At 33.4% G+C, this 17,793-nt stretch overlaps 1 protein-coding gene across 1 annotated transcript; it reads left to right on the plus strand.

Moving 5' to 3' along the window:
• The first annotated feature begins 8,267 nt into the window (after nucleotides 1–8,267).
• Nucleotides 8,268–15,110, plus strand: LOC126715268 (kinesin-like protein NACK2). The gene is made up of 13 exons (XM_050415799.1): nucleotides 8,268–8,514; nucleotides 8,917–9,170; nucleotides 9,396–9,485; nucleotides 9,597–9,697; nucleotides 9,915–10,028; nucleotides 10,130–10,214; nucleotides 10,778–10,845; nucleotides 11,361–11,420; nucleotides 11,507–11,631; nucleotides 12,077–12,275; nucleotides 13,140–13,277; nucleotides 13,848–13,937; nucleotides 14,026–15,110. The coding sequence occupies exons 2-13, from the start codon at nucleotides 8,939–8,941 to the stop codon at nucleotides 14,923–14,925; spliced, it is 2,202 nt and encodes a 733-aa protein (XP_050271756.1). The 5' UTR covers nucleotides 8,268–8,514; nucleotides 8,917–8,938; the 3' UTR covers nucleotides 14,926–15,110.
• Nucleotides 15,111–17,793: the final 2,683 nt, after the last annotated feature.

Raw genomic sequence — 17,793 nt, forward strand, 5'->3', positions numbered from 1 at the left:
TGGACATCAGGAGTTTCAATTTTTGTTGTTTGAACTTTTTTAGGTTTTCAACTTTTCTGGGTTTCTAGTTTTTGGACATGAGGAGCAGGAGATTTGATTTGATTTGATTTGATTTATTTGAACGTTGTTGAGTTAGATTATGAGTTTTAATTTTTATCTAATTTTTCTCATACGACTTTATCATGCTTTCAGATGTATAATTAGTTTATTTGTGGTTAAGATGATAAGTTCAAATACAAGTTGAAGTTCTAAGAAATTGCATAATATTTTTTACCAATAGCACATTTTGATCTTGTTTTCTCTTGAATTTTTACGTGTTTTATGTTTTGGGAGGAGAGAGACATAAAAATGATGTAAAAATACATATTTAACCTTCCTTTTAACGGAGGTGGGTAACAGAGCCTTAACGAAGGGAATCACAGGTGGGTAAAGTGTCAAAATTGAAACCAGCAATGACTTCTTCATCAAATTGTAACACAAATTGAAGTTATACAAAATCAAATCATGCAGTGATGTAGTTTCTTAATCAATTTAAGATTTTATAAAATTATTTTAATTTACCTCACAAATAGGTAGGTTCTCGTGTATAACACGGGTTAGCGACTAGTTTATTTAAATCTCATTTTGAGTCAACATGAGTTTTAAATTGATGCCATGACTTGGGTGGACTTTTTTTTTTTTTTTTTTTTAATTATTATTATTTTTAGTACATGCACATTTCTCCACTAAAACTTTGTTAAGCTTTTAGGAACCTTTTGCCCTTCAACTATTTTCCTTTGAGGATGTGGACAGAATTTTTCTTGGTTTGAGGCTACAGGCCAACCCAAATTTGGCTAGGGGGGCCTCATTGAGTCTTCCATTTTCCTGATTCCCAAAATATATAATGAAATTATTTGGCCTGAAGAATTCAGGACTCCAATTGACCATTGCTGTAACTAAATTACAGTTCAATTCACAAGCCAGCCAGCTTCCTTGTCATAAATATCATTGTCACCTGTGGAACGGTTTTTGATTCTTCTAATACCCATCTCACAAATGCAATCATTGATTAATTTACTTTCGATTTATACTTTCGATTTATATTGTATCATTTTGTGCTCAAAAGCAGCTTCATTTATGCCAAAAAGTGATGCTAAGGATACTGCACGTTTTATTACATACAAATTTACATATCTATTTTCAAAAACACACAATAAATCAGTTAATTATTTCATTAAGTATGTTTTTGACATGACAACAATTATATTTATTGTTTTTTTTTTTTTTTTGAGAAATAAACACACACACAAGGGAGAGGGAAATGAGTTCTAACACAAAGGCACACTCACATCAATTTAAAAAAAATTTGTAATAAAATCGACATTAACAATTGATAATGTACGGAAAATTAGTGAGCCAATTGCAAGAGCTCTGGAAGACCTACAAAAAGGAAACACACTATCAGAGAGCATTGTTGTGGTCTCTAAGGAAGGGATCTGACATTTTATATAGGGCTGTTGGGGTGATTGCCTTCCATAATCTTTGTCATTTTCCTTACTTTAGTTATTTTGTTATATTAGCATATTAATAAAGTTATTTATGTAATCATAATATAAACATGATATATATATATATATATATATATATATATAAATATATATATACACTCTTACTTCTCTCTTAACCCTTATTTTCATATTTAAATTTTGGTATCAGATCCTCCTTATCCAACCTGAAGACCAACTAAAAGACTTTAGAGACAACAAAGGAAAAGAGAGGAAATCATTGTCAATTAATTTTGTTTTTTAAAAATGAGTTGATAGAGTCAGAGAAGGAAAGCAGCTTGGTTTTTTAAAAAAAGCAAATGACAACAGTCTTGCAAAACAAGCACAATTAATTAGATGATCCATTTGAAAGTGATCTTCTGGCGCACAAAAGTGTATAGAATAATGATCCAAGGAGAAAAACAAACCCCAAATATAAAACTGTTAAGTAACAAACAATAATATATTTCCCTTCACATGCAGAAACTTTGCTTCCCTCAGTAAAAACCACTAAAGTAAGAACTTTGTTAACCACCAAATGTTGAATTTGAGATGCACAAAGTTAAACAAATATGGATTTGTACAGAAGACCCATCACCACATGATAGTAGTGCCAAAAAAATGCATAGAGATTATCAGATTAAAGTGAATGAACAAGATCAATTGATATGAAACAATGAATCAAATTATTATATTGGAGAATCTGCAGTTTCTTCTATTTGATGAGTAATATAACAAAAAGGTGCTATAAAGGTCACAGCCTAAGTACATGGAGAGAGTATAGTTTTGCAACCGACTAGCTCTCTTCCACAACCTGATTTCCACTGAAATAAGGCAGTAGATTAAACACATTAACCTAATAGTATACTCCATAAAGAAAGAATTGCTCCAATCCTCTTCTATTAATATGGTAGCTGGCAATCACTTGTAGATTGGCAACATTGTTTATGCTGTTGCAACATTATATTTCTGAAGTAGGTGCAGCAAGTGAAGCTCCAATCCTCTTCCTTCAAACCATAGTGTTATATGTATGAGTATACTTTGATCAGTTTATTCTCCATTCTAAATTTCTAACCAAATTAAATCAACGCGGTTTCATGCTTGAGAGAAAAGGGAAGGGAAAGGGGAGGAGTTCAAATTGGCAGTGAAAAGGAACATGGTTTAATTTCAATCTAATTTGAACTTGATAAGGTTTGTCCAAATGCACAATCTCCATGTGAAAAGCCAATAAATTACAACTACACATAATACAGAGACAGAAACGACAGAACTCTAAATAGCGCCATAATGGCTTTCAATCCTCCTCCTAGCCATTATTCTTATGCAGTAGTTATCGCTAAGACCCAAGTTGTGGAAATTCCATATGATCCAGTTTCTCCTACACCATTAGACAATGCCCAGGGGAAATAATGGAAAGACAATTTGAAAGCAGATTTTGCTTTTCTGAGGGAGGGTAGGAAGGAAATTACAAGACTATTGTGAGTGTAAAAAATGAGCAGGTCATTTTCAATAAAAGGCAATGTTCTATCAATACATATGTTTGGCAAAATGCTAGGTCATATGCCAAAAGGGTAGAGACAAATTGGAAGGTTGTATAACTTGCAGGTCTCCCCGACCTTCAACTGCCAAGGCAGCCTCAGCTGCTATGTACTCTGTCAAGGCAATAAATCAGACAAACCTTTTAGTTTCTTGTTCTTCTCTAAAAGTAGTATAATTAAGCAGGGAGGACCAGAGGTTCTGGAATTCAACGTGATGAGCTCAAGACAAAGTCATGCGTGCTTGAATAATTTCATGCTGATCCAATGGAAATATACAGCAACCACAAGGACAGAAAGAGTCAAGGGCACTAAGAAGCAGTAATACCTAACACAAAACATATGAAATTTTTTCAAAATAGTGAATCATTGCAGAACAAAATGCTAAACAAGCCCATTATATTTGATAGCCTTTACATAACTAAATTCAATTGAACATAAAAACAACCAAAAATTAATGACACCCAGTAAGCCATTGGGAAAGCCAACACAACAAGCATTGGAAAAATTGAAATTTGAGCATTGCTTGCTTGTCCAAATCAAGGAATCTCATGCAGATTCAAGATAACAAGTAAAAATGACATCTGGGTCTAAAAGCTTAACCTAAAGAAAATAGAAAGAGACATTTAGAACTCCTTGCAGCTAAGAAAAAGCTCAATATATTATATATAACAGCCTTTATATAAGTAATTCAATTCAACAAAAAAAAAAGAAGTTGAAACTTCAGCATTGCTTGTCCAAATCAAGGAATGTCATGCAGATTGAAGATAACAAGTAAAAAGGAGACTTGGGTCTAATAGCTTGAAAAAAAAAAAGTAAAAATAGAATGAGAGTGAGACTGGTGTGAGGGAAGGAAGGTAATCACCAGTCGTTTTGGATGGAGGAAATTAGAGCTTTATGCGATGGAGGAAGAGCTTGGATATAACGGCGGCGAAGAGAAATCCCACGAAGAAGACTGAACCGATTGTGACAAAGAAACAGCCCCACAATTGTGACGAGGAACTTGAAGAAAGAAGAAGAAGAAGAAGAGGGGGATCTCATGTTATTGACGATGGAGCTTTGGAATCAGCAACTTTCATATGTTTGAGACACACACACAGATGGGAGTTGGGTTGGGTCCTTCAACCGAGTCCAGCCCACTATGTGTTAAGATTGATTCAAAGCCCAATTAACTTTTGTTTTGTTTTGTTTTTTTATTTATTTGTTTAATGTTTTTATTTTTCACTAATACTGTAATTAGGGCTGTCCAAAACCATCTGGTGACCCGACCCACCCAGAGAACCCGACCAAAACCGATCCGACATCGGCCGACCTGACTACTCCGACAGTCGGCAGTGAATCTTCTCCACCAAAAATCGACTCCGACAGGTCAGTTTCGGTTTCTCTCCCCCCAAAACCTAAAAAACCCGAACCAACTGGCGAAAAACCTAGATTTCGGCAAAAAAATTCTAGATTCCGGTGAAAAATTTCCAAATCTCGACAAAAAAAACCCAGATTCGGGCGATATTTCACGTAGATTTGAATAGATTTTGACCGGATCTAGCGAAATCTCATTGAATCTGATGAGATTACCATCAAATATGGTGAAATCTCATAGATTATGATGAGATTTTCGCCGGATCTGGGTTTTTCTCACTTTTTCTCACAGTTTCCTCGCACTTTTTCTCGCCGTTTTCTTAGATCTATGATGCCGACTAACCCGTCCACCACCCATTGAAGTTTGATCGACCCGACCTGTTTACTCCGGCAGTCGGCAACGGTTGAGTTTTTCCAAAAGTCATTAGGCGTCTATTTTTAAAAAATTTAAATTTTAATTAAAAGTCATTCATTTTAAAAGTCTACTCTAATTAAAAGTCTATTTTAAAAATTTTAAAGTCATTCATTTAACTAAAAGATAGGAGTATTTTAAAGAGTCTAAAAATTTGTGTGAGGGTATTTTAGAACGCAAAATATTGAAACCCAAACTGGGAATCCTATTATTAATAGTATATATATATATAAAGAGAGAGAGAGAGAGAGAGAGAGAGAGAGAGGAAGGGGTGGGAGCTAAGGATTTTTGCCATGAAGTGATTGACACCTAGGCTCACCCGAGTCCCACATCGCCTAAGTAACCCTCCCACTCATGGCCGCTCCAGAAGCTTATAAACCATGAGTGGGAGGGTTACTTAGGCGATGTGGGACTTGGGTGAGCCTAGGTGTCAATCACTTCATGGCAAAAGTCCTTAGCTCCCACCCCTTCGTGACAAAACCGTGAGGGACTGGCTCCCCAAAGCGGACAAAAACTGCTTAATGCAGGATGTGCTGAGTAGTGGTACACTCATGGCCGCTCCAGAAGCTTATAAACCATGAGTGGGAGGGTTACTTAGGCGATGTGGGACTCGGGTGAGCCTAGGTGTCAATCACTTCATGGCAAAAATCCTTCGCTCCTACCCCTTCGTGACAAAACCGTGAGGGACTGGCTCCCCAAAGCGGACAAAAACTGCTTAATGCAGGAAGTGTTCCCACAATTTTCATACCGAAGTTTCACTTTAGAGTAAAGACATCCACCCATGAGGTTCAATTTTATTTTGTTATTAATTATTATAAAAAAATTACCAAGTTTAAAATGTTTTTTTTTTTTTTTGAAGAAAGATATTAGACATCATAAAGTTAAACTTTTTAAACTTATGTGGCGTTGGATTGTTCTTTATTACATATTCCATATATATATATTTTTTTTAACAAAGATATTAGATATCATAAAGTTAGACTTTTTTTTTTGGGACTGAAATCATAAAGTTAAACTTATGTGGCGTTGGATTGTTCTTTATTACATATTCCATAGGTATGGCTTAGGTATGTTTTTCTTACAATAAGTGGGGTAAAGTGATTTAAATCTAAATTTTCTCCATAAAAACTAGAAGATGCCACTAAGACACGGATTCATAGATTGAATCTAATTCCATCTTTATGTTGTGCCTTCATGTAGAACCAAACTATTAAAGTGTTTTTTCTTATTTTAATAAACCATGCATTTACTCTGTTTATATATAATAATAAAAACTGCGCATTTACTCAAAAAAATTGCAGTATCAAATGCATGTACTCAATATTAAGTCATTAAAATTAGGTATTAAAAAAAAACATCATTAATTTTTTTTTTTTTTTTTGACTGAAATGGTAGAATCATTAAAAATATTTAGAATACTTGTAAATGTCATTATTGAGTACTCATAAGACAAGCTGATTTTTGTCAAGTATTGAATGCTTAGGTTTGAATTAATAACAAATAAAAAATGTTCAAGCTTGTCTTGAACATAAATCAAGCTTGTTTGAGCTTGAGCTCATCAAAAGGTTCAAAAGCTTGAGCTTGGCTTGATTCATTAGTCAAGTTGATCTCGAGTTTAAACTCAAGCTCAATATCAAGCTCTTGAACTCGATATCCAAAACAAGTACGTTATCAAACTCATTTAGTTTGGAGGACTATAGGTCTAAACTTCCAATTAATTAAAGGCTTAGTAAAATAAAGTTTATTTTTCAAGCTCATACCAAGCTTGTTACTAAGCTTATGAATTAACCTAAGCTTGGCTTGTATTTTATCAAACATTATTGTTCATCACAATAGTTAGGCCCTTTTGGATATACACCACTGTAAGTTTCTTTAAAAAACTTTCTCCCCTCTCCCCGTGTGTGTGTGTGAAAAATACTTAGTATTCTCAAAAAAAAAAAAAGGGTTAATCCCACATTGGAAAATGAGTGTGAGTTAAAGAGGTTTAAAGTCTATACTGTATATCCAAGTGTTAGGCCCTTTTGGAAATACATCACTGTAAGTTTTTTAAAAAAACCTTCTCCCCTCTCTCCATGTATGTGTGTTAAAAATACTTAGTATTCTAAAAAAAAAAAAAAAAAAAAAAAATCTATTCATGAACAATATTTTATGGAGTCCTATTGGTCACAATCTTGTTCAAGCTCAAACTTGACTTGTTTATAAACAAACAAAAATAAATTAATTTTTTATTTAATTAAGTTGTTTATGAATGACTTGATTTATTTACACCCTAAATTTCTCACAAAGCAAATGAGAAAAATCTTGTCTTGTTTTTTGTCACTCACAAGGGACACAAAACATTGTTGTCTTCCCACTAAAACCCAAACAAAACCCCACTCTCCTCCTTTGAGGTTTTAAAAAATTAACATTTTCCCCCCATTTGTTTATATTAGTAATGAAATATTCTAAATTTTTATAAGAATCATTTTACAAAAGTTTAACTATTGTTAGTAAAAAAAAAACTGATAAATTTAGAATAAAAATGTAAAATTTATCGTAAAGGAACTAAACTCAGAAAATAAATTTAGAATAAAACTGTCTGAATTTTTAATATATATATACATTAACAATAGTTTTTGACAATTTATCAGTTTTTTTAATATATATAAATTTTTAATAGGAGTTAAAGTTGTGTTTTATATATATATTAAAAATTCATATATATTAAAAATTGACAAGTTTAACTCCTACTAATACATGAATTTTTAATATATATAAATTTTTATAAGAATTTTTAATAGTATAGATATTAAGAAATGTCAATTGAGTTATGAGACTTTTGACAATTTATGATTAGTTAAATAAGTAAGGAACTAGTTCAGTTTTAAAATTCAATAGAATTTTGGAAGAGTTTACGTTTTAGATCATGATATATGATCTTAATTCGATTATACATTTTTAAACTATTAAAAAATACCTTTTTTTTTAACAAAATGATTATAATTTCTATACAAAAATTACATACACTCAAAAGATTTACAAAAGACAGATTTTTTTACTTTCATAATAATTATCATATATATATATATATATATATATATATATATTAAAATTTTCTGTACATTGCACGAGCTATTGATTAGTAATAACATTAGTGTGATAGATTAAAAATAATAATAATAAAATTAGTTTCATAGCTCTATCGAAACAAAGGCCATTAAGCTCTAACCCGTTGGTACTGGGCCACCTTGTAAGGTATCAGACCCAATTAGGAATCAAGGGCCCAAGAGGGAAATTTGGGCCCCAACCCGATTTGCTTAGATATCATCGGGATATGATCTACGTACACACGTGTACATATTTAATTGGATAATGGATTGTGGGCCCCACAAAATTCAAACTTACTACTATTATATTTTGTTTCAGGAGCGCGTAAACAGAACGTGAATGGTACAAAACAAAATTAAAGAAACAAACTCAAAACAAAAACAAAAAAAGGGCCTTTACATTTTTCTCTCTCTCTCTTTGCTTCAACTCCCTCTACTGTCACTGATTTTTCAAAATAGTTTTTCACAAAGCACTGACAAAACAGAGCACACTCGTTCTCGTTCTTTCACTCAAAAACGCTGTCGTTTTTCTACTCCGCTGGTGGTTCTTGATTCTCAGGCGCTCTTTCAACATCTTTTGAAGGACTCCAGATTTCTCTGTGGTGAGTATATCTCATTTCTCTCTTTACTTTAAATCTTGTTTTTCTTTTCTGTGAAAATGTTTTCTGTTCGGTTTTTCAATTCCAGGTGATTTTTTGTTGCGATAGTTAAATACAAGAAATCAGTTTTCCTCTTTTCACTTTCTATTTTTGTAAATAGCGATCCATTGGATTTAGGATATTGGAAAAATCTTATAACTAATTTCATTTTGTATGAGGAATTTGAATTTGATTTTATGATTTCTGGAAATTTCAAGATTAGGTTGCGTAGTCTACGTGTGATTGAGAATCGCCGAATTTAGAATTCCTTAGAGAGAAATTGATTTCAAGAAACTAGGTTTCATTCTTGCAAGTATTTTTTTTTTTAATTGATATCGTAAGCTGTTTGTTTAATTTTTTGCACAGTGGAGAGTAGTAAAAGGCGAAGATGATTCGAACATCTGCAGTCACTCCGCTGACTAAGATTCGAAGGACACTTTCGTCCACCCCGGGCGGTTCAAAATTTCGGGAGGAGAAAATATTAGTCACTGTCAGGATGAGGCCGCTGAGCCGAAAGGAACAAGCAATGTATGATCTCATTGCGTGGGATTGCGTGGATGAGCATAGTATTGTGTTCAACAACCCCAATCACGAGCGCCCTGCAACCACATACACCTTTGGTATATATATATATATATATATATGCTGTTATATCTAAATTGACTAATTTTTTTTAAAATGTTCTTGTTGAATTTTGTTGACTAGGAAATATTCTTATGCGCTCATTAATGTACACAAAATGTCCATAATTTCACATGCGTTGTCCACATTTTTTACGTATGTCCACACTCAACACATAAATGAAATGAGATTTTTGTTTGCTTTCTGTTATTCAAATGTGACAGATAAAGTTTTTAGTCCTACTTGCTCGAATCAGAAGGTTTATGAAGAAGGTGCTAAGGATGTGGCTCTATCTGCACTTACTGGAATTAATGGTAACTGCAGCTGCAGCTTATCTAGCGAGCAACTTGTAATTTTAATTATGTTTCTCAAGTGATAACTGGTTCTTTTGGCCGATTTTAAGTACTTTCCCACCTTTTTTTCAGCAACAATTTTCGCATATGGGCAGACTAGCAGTGGCAAGACTTATACCATGAGAGGAATCACAGAAAATGCTATTAAGGATATCTATGAACATATCAGAAATGTAAGTTCTTCTGGGACCCCCTTTGTATTGAAAAATACCATAAATAATTACACACTTGTAAATCAAGCTGAAACATACTATCTTCTGAAGGACAAACATGCATGTTAAATCTCATAGCTTACTATTATGTATAATCTTGTACTATCTTATGATTTTTCAAGTTGAGTTTATATCTGTGCCCCCCCCCCCCCTGTGTAAAATTATTTCAATCTCGCAGCACCAGGAGAGGGATTTTGTTGTGAGGGTTTCTGCTTTAGAGATCTACAATGAGACTGTTGTTGACCTTTTGAATCGTGAATCTGGTTCCCTTCGGCTTTTGGATGATCATGAGGTACCTGCCCATGAAGAAGTTTTTAGAAAGATTCATTATGTGTTTGCTGTAACCCTTAATTTCTGTCTTTTTTTTTTGTTTTTTCATTTTCTAAAACACAGAAGAAAGGTACTGTTGTGGAAAAACTTGTTGAAGAGGTTGTTAAGGATGGCCAACATTTGCAGCATTTAATTCGAATTTGTGAAGGTAATCTATGAATCTAAGCAAATTATATGCTATAAGATTTTTAGGAGGGATAATATAATTTTAGTTTGTTTTTGTATTTTAAAACGAAAACTTAAATATTTACTGGAATTGACTAATTTGAATCTTGCTTTGTTAGCTAACAAAACTACTTAAAGTGTATAATATCAACTAGCTTTTTTATCTCCTTATATATATTAAATGAATCTAAATGTGTAAAGAAAGATAAAGCCTACTACATTTGATGATGATAAATTACCACTTATCCCAACATCTTAAACTATTAGGAAATGGTGAATAATCATTTAATCATAATTCTACCACTCCCCTTGCCTTCTTAATAAGTGGGGCCCAACACGTTTGAATTTTTTTTTAAATAAAATAAATGGGAGGTAGAGTAGAGATAGGATTCAAACTTAAGTTCACCTGCTTTGATACTATTATAAATTACTGCTTGTTTCAAAAGTTTAAGTTATTAGGAAATGGTAAGTTTAAATATTTAGCCATTATTGCATCTTCTTTAATGTTCTATGTGCTCTTATGGTAAGAAAAATTTGTTGGTGCAGCTCAAAGGCAGGTGGGAGAAACTGCTCTAAATGATAAAAGCTCAAGATCACATCAGATAATAAGGCTGGTATATAGAGTTAATTAATTCCTTGTATGAGTTTTTTTCCCAATATAAATTATCATGCATATGTTGTTAAACTTTTAAGTACAAAATGACAATACCTTAATCATCAATTTTCTTTTCCTCCTTTTTTTGGGGGTGAAGGGGTTGGGGAAGTGGGGAGGGGGGATTGAGGGGGTGCTAACTCTGTTTATTCTCTATTTTTGTTTTTTAGCCTTAATTTTAAACTTCACATATGCTAATCAGTAGTGTAGTAGGCATTATTTTGACTTGGATTTTCTTACCTTATTTGGCTTCTCTCAATTTTCTAGTTTTCTTGTGATGGAGTAGGTTGTTCCCCCATTCTTCTGTTCTTTATCAGGATTATATTTATATGAGTATCAAGTTTAGATATATCCTTCTCGCTTTCTTAGGTTACAGATACAATCCATCATCTTTTTATTTGCGTTTATGATGATGCACTATTGTTACGGTTTACATGTTCATGCATAAGGCTGGAATTTTCATTTTTTGGCTTTCAGACTGTACAGAGTAGCCTTCGGGAAAGTTCTGGATGCGTAAAGTCCTTCATAGCAAGTTTGGTACGTATGTCTGCTTCCCCTCATTTTGGCTTCCTGTTAGTAAAGAATTGTTCTGTTATGTTGATTGGAGTTCTTAAACTATACAGAATCTTGTGGATCTTGCTGAAAGTGAACGTGCCTCCCAAACAAATGCAGATGGCACAAGATTGAAGGAAGGCAAACACATCAACCGTAGCTTGTTGACACTGACAAAAGTGATCAGGAAGCTAAGGTAAGCAACTGCAAATGCTGAAGAGCACCACCATTTAATACATCTAGAACTTCCAATTTTCTAAGTTTGTTTTAGTGCTATATTGTCACATTCCCAATATAAAATTATTGGTGATTAAACTAGAGATGGTTGAAAATCTGTTCAAATGAATGACTTAGTAGCAGGTTCTGATGAATGAATCTATACAGGCTTTGTAAAATGAGATATTAAGTAAATTTTATATATAAGTATCTTAATATTTGTCTTCTTCAATGAGCTCTAGCTCATATCACATCTCCTCCTCTCTTGTAAGATTAAGGTGGGGGGGGTGAGGTTAAGGGTTTCAATACCTAATGGTTGTGTGTAACTAAACAATAAGAAAAAAGTATTCATCTTGACAGATGGAAAATGTTGGAACCGTAAATGAACTGCCTTTTATTATTTATCTTATGTTTTTTTTTTTCAGCGAAGGCAAAAGGAGTGGTCACATACCATACAGGGATTCAAAGCTTACACGAATACTGCAGTCTTCACTTGGGGGAAATGCTCGTACAGCCATTATTTGTACCATGAGTCCTGCTATAAGTCATGTGGAGCAAACAAGGAATACACTCTCATTTGCAACTAGTGCAAAGGAAGTTACCAATAATGCCCAAGTAAACATGGTATGATAATCCAATATTTTAGTTGGTGAAAATTATATTATATTCGTTTCAAGCACACAATATTCACTGATATCAATTATAGTTAATACTTCTCTGTACTGAATGTCTAGCGGTTAAATGTTTTATACTAATATTGTCATAAGGGAGTGCTTTTCTATAAAAGCCAGCAGAAGCTCTTCATTGCTTTTGTATTGATCTAAGTTTAATGCTGATAAAGTTGTTAGAAACTATAATTCAGGCTGATATACTTTTCTAGAAGGTAGGATCTTGTCTATAAGAAATAAAGCAATTAAGCTCATATTTTGCATTCAAGGAGGGGCACTTAGGGGGACATTTTTTAATATGAATGTGCATGTGTGTCCATTTATATGTAGGTGCACATGCATCAATAGTTACTTTTTGGGCATTTCTTGCAGTCATTGCAGACAACGTTTTCCTGTTTCTTTTCAGCCCATCATGAATAATTTTGCACTAATTATACTGAGAAGGAAAAAAAAAAGATTGCAAATATTTTTTTTGTGACCTCTGTAGCTCCTTCTTTTCCAAGGAATCACTTACCATGACATACCCAAGTAATGACTTATTTAATGTCATGTCAGTTGCATAACCTGTGTGCAATGGGGTTCCTTTTTTTAAAGTTTGCTTATAATGACACCATAACAATGTAAGGCTATATTAATCTTATCCACCTAAATGTAGATATAAAAAGAAACACAAGGATATTTTATATATCTTTTTTTATGCATTTATGCATGTGTATATGTAATTGTAGATCTTTCATTGTGTTGATACATTGTATGCATGACTTACAAAATACCTGAAACAATAAATACAGCTCAAGTTGCTACTGGATTTTCTGTTTAGGTTGTTTCAGACAAGCGACTCCGGAAGGATTTGCAGAAGGAAGTGGCTAGGCTTGAAGCAAAGCTACGAAGTCCCGAGTCTTCTTCATCTTCATGTTTGAAGTCCTTACTATTGGAGAAGGACCTAAAAATACAGCAGGTATGCTTGTTTCTTGACTAATTAATAATTTGGAACTTCCATAACCATAAATTTATTTAAGTTAAATACGTTTCCAGTCAATCACTATATACGTATGTCTTAAATGACATGGCTAAATTGTGCTATTTTTTTAGCCACTGAGATTTTGTGAGTCTTACCTTCTGGTAAATGGCTTCATAAAAATGCAATTCCAATGAACTTTACTCAAGGGCTACAGCTACTTGCATCCTCTTTCCCCTTTAAACACTTGGCTACATATAAATTTGACATGCACTAAGATATACGACAGCTTAATGTTTACGACATTGTGTTATTTACATTGTTGCTGTTGACTGTTGAGTTGGGCTTGGGCCTAATGACTTTGGTTCTTAGGCATCTACTTGATCAATATGTTTTATATGCTATTATTCTTTTTATCAAGCAAAAAGACAAAAGAAAAAAGAGGCAAAGTTGTTTGCATGATTTGAAAAATGAAAAAGGGAAGGGGTGGGGTGGGGTGGGGTGAGCCGGTGAGGGGCATTTTCTCAATCTCTATGTATGTTTAACTGTGAAGAAAAATCTGTTCTGTAGATGGAGAGGGAGATGGAAGAGCTAAAGCGACAGAGAGACCTTGTAGAGTACCAACTTGAAGAAGAGAGAAAATCACACAAGGCACAAAAGGTCCATGGCGATCACTATTAAATGTTTATGGTTATATTTTTGTCTTTGACTCATTTAAGTGTTTGCCTAAATCACATAACACTTTCAGGGTTTGGACCAATGTGGGCCTTCTTGTCAAGTTGTTAGGTGTCTTTCTTTTCCTGATGAAGATCAATCGGCTTCTGGTAAAACTACACCAGTAACTAGACCAAGAAATGCAGTTGGAAGGGAGGCAATGGTGAGGCAATCTGCTACTTCAACGGATCCATCCATGCTTGTGCATGAAATAAGAAAGCTTGAGCAACGGCAGAGGCAGCTTGGTGAGGAAGCAAATCGGGCGCTTGAAGTACTGCATAAGGAGGTTTCTTCCCATAGAATAGGGAGTCAAGAAACTGGTGAAACTATTGCGAAGCTGTTGTCTGAAATAAAGGACATGCAAGCAATTAGCTTCATTCCTGAAGAAATTGTTATTGGAGAGAAGACCAACCTGATGGAAGAAATAACCCGATTGAAGACTCAAGGAAGCACCATTGAATCTTTAGAAAAGAAGCTTGAGAGTGTTCAGGAATCTATACATCAGCTGGTTTCATCTTTCGCAAGTAGCAAGGAGACTCCTGAGTGCAAGACCCAATCCAAAAAGAAAAAATTTCTTCCTTTTGCTGTCAGCAACAATGCAAACATGCAAAATATAATTCGATCCCCTTGCTCACCTTTGTCCACTTCTCGTAAAATGGAATACGAGTTGGAGAACAAAGTCCCTGAGAATAAAGATGCTTTGCCAAGTAGTGATACATTGCCCAGGCCATTTCAAGCAACTCCAGTAAAGGACAGACCTCCTGATTCACAGCAATCAAATTCAGTTAACATGAAGAAAATGCAGAGGATGTTTAAGAATGCTGCCGAGGAGAACATACGGAGCATTAGAGCCTATGTTACTGAGTTAAAAGAACGGGTAGCAAAGCTTCAATACCAAAAGCAGCTTCTCGTTTGCCAGGTAAGAACCATTTAACTATCATTGAATCTGATTTGAATAGATTTGAACGGGTAGCGATATTTCACGTAGATTTGAATAGATTTTGACCGGATCTAGCGAAATCTCATTGAATCTGATGAGATTACCATCTAATCTGGCGAAATCTCATAGATTCTGATGTGATTTTCGCCGGATCTGGGTTTTTATCACTTTTTCTCACAGTTTCCTCGCACTTTTTCTCGCCATTTTCTTAGATCTATGATGCCGACTAACCCGTCCACCACCCATTGAAGTTTGATCCGCCCGACCTGTTTACTCCGGCAATCAGCAACGGTTGAGTTTTTCCAAAAGTCATTAGGCGTCTATTTTAAAAAATTTTAAATTTTAATTAAAAGTCATTCATTTTAAAAGTCTACTCTAATTAAAAGTCTATTTTAAAAATTTTAAAGTCATTCATTTAACTAAAAGATAGGAGTATTTTAAAGAGTTTAAAAATTTGTGTGAGGGTATTTTAGAACGCAAAATATTGAAACCCAAACTGGGAATCCTATTATTAATAGTATATATATATAAAGAGAGAGAGAGAGAGAGAGAGAGAGAGAGAGAGAGAGGAAGGGGTGGGAGCTAAGGATTTTTGCCATGAAGTGATTGACACCTAGGCTCACCCGAGTCTCACATCGCCTAAGTAACCCTCCCACTCATGGCCGCTCCAGAAGCTTATAAACCATGAGTGGGAGGGTTACTTAGGCGATGTGGGACTCGGGTGAGCCTAGGTGTCAATCACTTCATGGCAAAAATCCTTAGCTCCTACCCCTTTGTGACAAAACCGTGAGGGACTGGCTCTCCAAAGCGGACAAAAACTGCTTAATGCAGGAAGTGTTCCCACAATTTTCATACCGAAGTTTCACTTTAGAGTAAAGACATCCACCCATGAGGTTCAATTATATTTTGTTATTAATTATTATAAAAAATTACCAAGTTTAAAATGTTTTTTTTTTTTTTTAAGAAAGATATTAGACATCATAAAGTTAAACTTTTTAAACTTATGTGGCGTTGGATTGTTCTTTATTACATATTCCATATATATTTTTTTTTAACAAAGATATTAGACATCATAAAGTTAGACTCTTTTTTTTGGACTGAAATCATAAAGTTAAACTTATGTGGCGTTGGATTGTTCTTTATTACATATTCCATAGGTATGGCTTAGGTATGTTTTTCTTACAATAAGTGGGGTAAAGTGATTTAAATCTAAATTTTCTCCATAAAAACTAGAAGATGCCACTAAGACACAGATTCATAGGTTGAATCTAATTCCATCTTTATGTTGTGCCTTCATGTAGAACCAAACTATTAAAGTGTTTTTTCTTATTTTAATAAACCATGCATTTACTCTGTTTATATATAATAATAAAAACTGCGCATTTAATCAAAAAAATTGCAGTATCAAATGCATGTACTCAATATTAAGTCATTAAAATTAGGAATTAAAAAAAAAACATCATTAAATTTTTTTTTTTTTTTTTGACTGAAATGGTAGAATCATTAAAAATATTTAGAATACTAGTAAATGTCATTATTGAGTACTCATAAGACAAGCTGATTTTTGTCAAGTATTGAATGCTTAGGTTTGAATTAATAACAAATAAAAAATGTTCAAGCTTGTCTTGAACATAAATCAAGCTTGTTTGAGCTTGAGCTCATCAAAAGGTTCAAAAGCTTGAGCTTGGCTTGATTCATTAGTCAAGTTGATCTCGAGTTTAAACTCAAGCTCAAAATCAAGCTCTTGAACTCGATATCCAAAACAAGTACGTTATCAAACTCATTTAGTTTGGAGGACTATAGGTCTAAACTTCCAATTAATTAAAGGCTTAGTAAAATAAAGTTTATTTTTCAAGCTCATACCAAGCTTGTTACTAAGCTTATGAATTAACCTAAGCTTGGCTTGTATTTTATCAAACATTATTGTTCATCACAATAGTTAGGCCCTTTTGGATATACACCACTGTAAGTTTCTTTAAAAAACTTTCTCCCCTCTCCCCGTGTGTGTGTGTAAAAAATACTTAGTATTCTCAAAAAAAAAAAAAAAAAGGGTTAATCCCACATTGGAAAATGAGTGTGAGTTAAAGAGGTTTAAAGTCTATACTGTATATCCAAGTGTTAGGCCCTTTTGGAAATACATCACTGTAAGTTTTTTAAAAAAACCTTCTCCCCTCTCTCCATGTATGTGTGTTAAAAATACTTAGTATTCTCCAAAAAAAAAAAAAAATCTATTCATGAACAATATTTTATGGAGTCCTATTGGTCACAATCTTGTTCAAGCTCAAACTTGACTTGTTTATAAACAAACAAAAATAAATTAATTTTTTATTTAATTAAGTTGTTTATGAATGACTTGATTTATTTACACCCTAAATTTCTCACAAAGCAAATGAGAAAAATCTTGTCTTGTTTTGTGTCACTCACAAGGGACACAAAACATTGTGCTCTTCCCACTAAAACCCAAACAAAACCCCACTCTCCTCCTTTGAGGTTTTAAAAAATTAACATTTTCCCCCCCATTTGTTTATATTAGCAATGAAATATTCTAAATTTTTATAAGAATCATTTTACAAAAGTTTAACTATTGTTAGTAAAAAAAAAACTGATAAATTTAGAATAAAAATGTAAAATTTATCGTAAAGGAAATAAACTCAGAAAATAAATTTAGAATAAAACTGTCTGAATTTTTAATATATATATATATATATAAAATGATAGTTAACTAGGAAAAGAAAACTATTGGTGCAAAAAGAAAATAAATAGATAAATATATAAGTTGTTATCCGGAAAATATGTGTATTTAATTACACTATTGCTATTGAGTTATGAGTTATAGAAACTGAAAACAGCCATAACTCAAAA

This window comes from Quercus robur, chromosome 1 (assembly GCF_932294415.1).
Source record: "Quercus robur chromosome 1, dhQueRobu3.1, whole genome shotgun sequence".
NCBI lineage: Eukaryota > Viridiplantae > Streptophyta > Magnoliopsida > Fagales > Fagaceae > Quercus > Quercus robur.

Coding starts and splice junctions, on each gene's coding strand:
- LOC126715268 (XM_050415799.1), top strand. CDS start 8,939: ATGATTCGAACATCTGCAGTCACTCCGCTGACTAAGATTCGAAGGACA. Junction 9,171..9,395: donor TGCAACCACATACACCTTTG/GTATATATATAT, acceptor CAAATGTGACAG/ATAAAGTTTTTAGTCCTACT. Junction 10,215..10,777: donor TTTAATTCGAATTTGTGAAG/GTAATCTATGAA, acceptor TTGTTGGTGCAG/CTCAAAGGCAGGTGGGAGAA.